Source organism: Benincasa hispida, chromosome 5, assembly GCF_027475165.1.
Source record: "Benincasa hispida cultivar pf3 chromosome 5, pf3_genome.v1.1, whole genome shotgun sequence".
NCBI classification, from domain to species: domain Eukaryota; kingdom Viridiplantae; phylum Streptophyta; class Magnoliopsida; order Cucurbitales; family Cucurbitaceae; genus Benincasa; species Benincasa hispida.
In genome coordinates, this window is record NC_143482.1 from 46,990,470 (window position 1) to 46,993,439 (window position 2,970).

General features: G+C 33.0%; 1 protein-coding gene across 1 annotated transcript; it reads left to right on the forward strand.

Moving 5' to 3' along the window:
* Positions 1 to 1,578: 1,578 nt before the first annotated feature.
* Positions 1,579 to 2,642, forward strand: LOC120077620 (cytochrome b6f complex subunit (petM)). The gene is made up of 2 exons (XM_039031559.2): positions 1,579 to 1,933; positions 2,023 to 2,642. Exon 2 carries the CDS (start codon positions 2,034 to 2,036, stop codon positions 2,409 to 2,411), a length of 378 nt encoding a protein of 125 aa, XP_038887487.1. The 5' UTR covers positions 1,579 to 1,933; positions 2,023 to 2,033; the 3' UTR covers positions 2,412 to 2,642.
* The last annotated feature ends 328 nt before the right edge of the window (positions 2,643 to 2,970 follow it).

Below are 2,970 nucleotides of genomic sequence, written 5' to 3' on the forward strand. Positions count from 1 at the left end.
AGGTGCATCCTTTCCTTTGAGTGCTTGCCATGGTGATGCTTCACCAAATCTAAATATTTCTTGATGTATAACATTGTTTATTGACAAAATTAATGCACTTTGTCCTTAGGTGCCTTTGCATATTTACGTAGGCTCCCTCTATTAACATGACATAGATGAAGTCTATTCCTTATCCTTCCATCAATAGCCTGCCACTAACTTTAAAATCTTGGTACACATTGACACCATCAGGTCCAAACACAAGAAAGTTGCCTACTAATGTTAATTGAAATACTGACACTAAATTCTTCTTCATTCTATACACACAACATATATTCTCCAGCTCCACTTGATTGGAATTGGAATGAAACATTATCATAGTTTTGCCAACATGAGCTATTGACAACTTTGAGTTGCAATTACGACAATTCGACTTCTTTTGTACTTTAATTAGGGTCATTGGATCTTAGAAAAGAAAATCAATGATGGAGGTTTTAAACTAAACTAGTCGTTAGACACTATATATATATATATATATATATATATATATATATATATATATATATATTTTAAAATCATTTCTTTTAAAATCCAACAAAAAGCACATGGCCATCATGTATCTAAAATTAGCGGTTAGACATAAACATAAAATAATATAAACCTCATTTTCTTTTAAAAACAATCCAAAAATCAAAAGTCCATAATGTGTCACTCCTCCATTGCTCCAAGTGGCACCTTTCAGTTGGTCCACTTTGATAAGAAAAATTATGTCACATCTTCAACTTGGAATTTTTTTCTTTAAGATTGTTTTGACCATATCTTCTTCGGTCCGATTTAGGATCCAAATGAGGTTGGAACTGTTGTTTCGAACTCTACACAATAGACACTTCAAGACACTCAAGTTATTAATAAATAAAAGGAGGTTTGTTATCATCAAAACATTCATCAATTTATTAATTAAAATTGATTAATTTGAGATTAAGGATAAAAAAGTCAACATTGAAATGTTGATAGAAATTTAAAACCCTATTAATATTGTCTTTAAAAGAACTTTGTCCACTTAATATAGACCTTTGGCAGTAGAAACTTATGAATTTGAACAAAACTCAATAAATAAAATATTAAGGTCTTGTTTGGTAATAATTTGGTTTTTGACTTTTTGTTTTTTTAAAATTAAGCTTATAGTTACTAATTTGACCTCCAAATTTCTTCATTTGGTATCTGCTTTTTACCAATGGTTTAAAAGTCATGCCAAATTTTGAAAACTAAAAAAGGTAACTTTTAAAAATTTGGTTTTGTTTTTGGAATTTGTCTAAGAATTCAAGAAAGATGCAAATCATTGGAAGAAATGGAAAGAAAATAAACCTAATTTTCAAAAACAAAAAACCAAAAGCGAAATGGTTACCAAACGAGACCTAATTAAGCTAAGTTTCAAATTTGGTCCCTATGATTTTTAAAAAATATATTAAAATTTACTTTCTATATATTGATAAAAACTCATTAGTCCCTATCTTAGAAACTATTGATAAAGCCTTCATCAAATCAAACGATAGAAATTATTAAACCATTATGACTAAATTCTAACTTTTAAAACTACTTGGACTAAATTCTAAATTTCTCAAAACTATAATTTGGTCCTCTTAATTATCATCCAAAGGTTGGAAAGTTGATAAGTGGAAGCTTCTGTTTATAATTTCTTCCATGCTAATATAATATTATGCAAGATTGAAGAATGAAAGATTCTAAGTACAACACAGCAAAATATGTTTATCACCATTTTTCCTTGGCTAGTATTTAAAGATTTCTCAAAATCTTTAGCAATTCTAATCTGTTTATGAACCACCCAAATTCCTCTTCCCTTATCCATTTCCCCCTTCATCTTATTCCATACAAACCCCCTTTCTCCCATCCTTCCCATCATCTTCAATTTCCCCCCATTTTCTCTTCCACTCAGGTTCAATCCCTTTTTTCTTCCCTCAAAATCCCTTTTCCCATCTGGGTTTTCACTCAATTTGACTCTTCCTTCTCTTCCTCTTCTTTCAGGCATCATTTCAATGGCTACAGCTTCCGCTACCCTCTCGCCGGCTATGCCCACCGCCGCCCCCATCGCCGCCGGCTCAAGGCGGCAGAGGCAAACCAATGTCCACTACATAACTGGGCTTAACTCCTTTGGTGGCTTGAAAGCTCACAACAATGTCGTCTCCTTGGGCCTTCCGGTTTGTGCTGATCAATCATTTGCTAACATTATGAGTTCTTTGAAATACCCATCAAAGGGAAAAGGGAAAAACGGCGGTGGAGCTCTCTCTTCCACTTGTAATGCCGCTGGTGAGATTTTCAGGATTGCTGCCATTATCAATGGGCTTGTTCTTATTGGAGTGGCTGTGGGGTTTGTTCTTCTTCGGATTGAAGCATCTGTGGAAGAGGCAGAATGAGAAGCTACTAAAAATGGCTGATAATGGTTTCAGTTATATGAAATTTGTAAGTTAATCTGTTGCTTTTTACCAGTTATGGTAGAACTCAATTGTTTCCATCAGTCAAAACAATTGACAAAATTCATTTTGCCTATTTATATCCCCTGCTTTCTCATTTCAAAATAATGGCATTGTAGTATATTGTTCATCTGCTTGGGTTTCTCTGCAAGAGGAAATGCATATTCTTGTAAATTCTTTTTGTGCTTTTGGATCTTGAGAAGAATAATAAATGAACTTTGTAGGCAATTCTTGTAAGATCAACTAGTTCTTTGGAGAGACCACCAAAAAAATACAAAGTGATTATCAAATGGAGCTTAAGTTATTGTGCATTTGAATCCGCTGTTAATAAGTTTCGAAACCGAAAACAACTTTGTCTCAAGATAAACTGAAAGAAAGGGATATCCACATACAATCCATTTCCCCTGAATTTCTGTTTTGGAAGTAGAATGTTTTGTGAACAATCTCCTAAACAGAGCTTGATTCTTTTAAGCAACATTGAACCAAGCAATGATAGATTTTT

Excerpts from the sequence above, each read along its gene's own strand:
- LOC120077620 (XM_039031559.2), top strand. The coding sequence starts at position 2,034 with ATGGCTACAGCTTCCGCTACCCTCTCGCCGGCTATGCCCACCGCCGCC.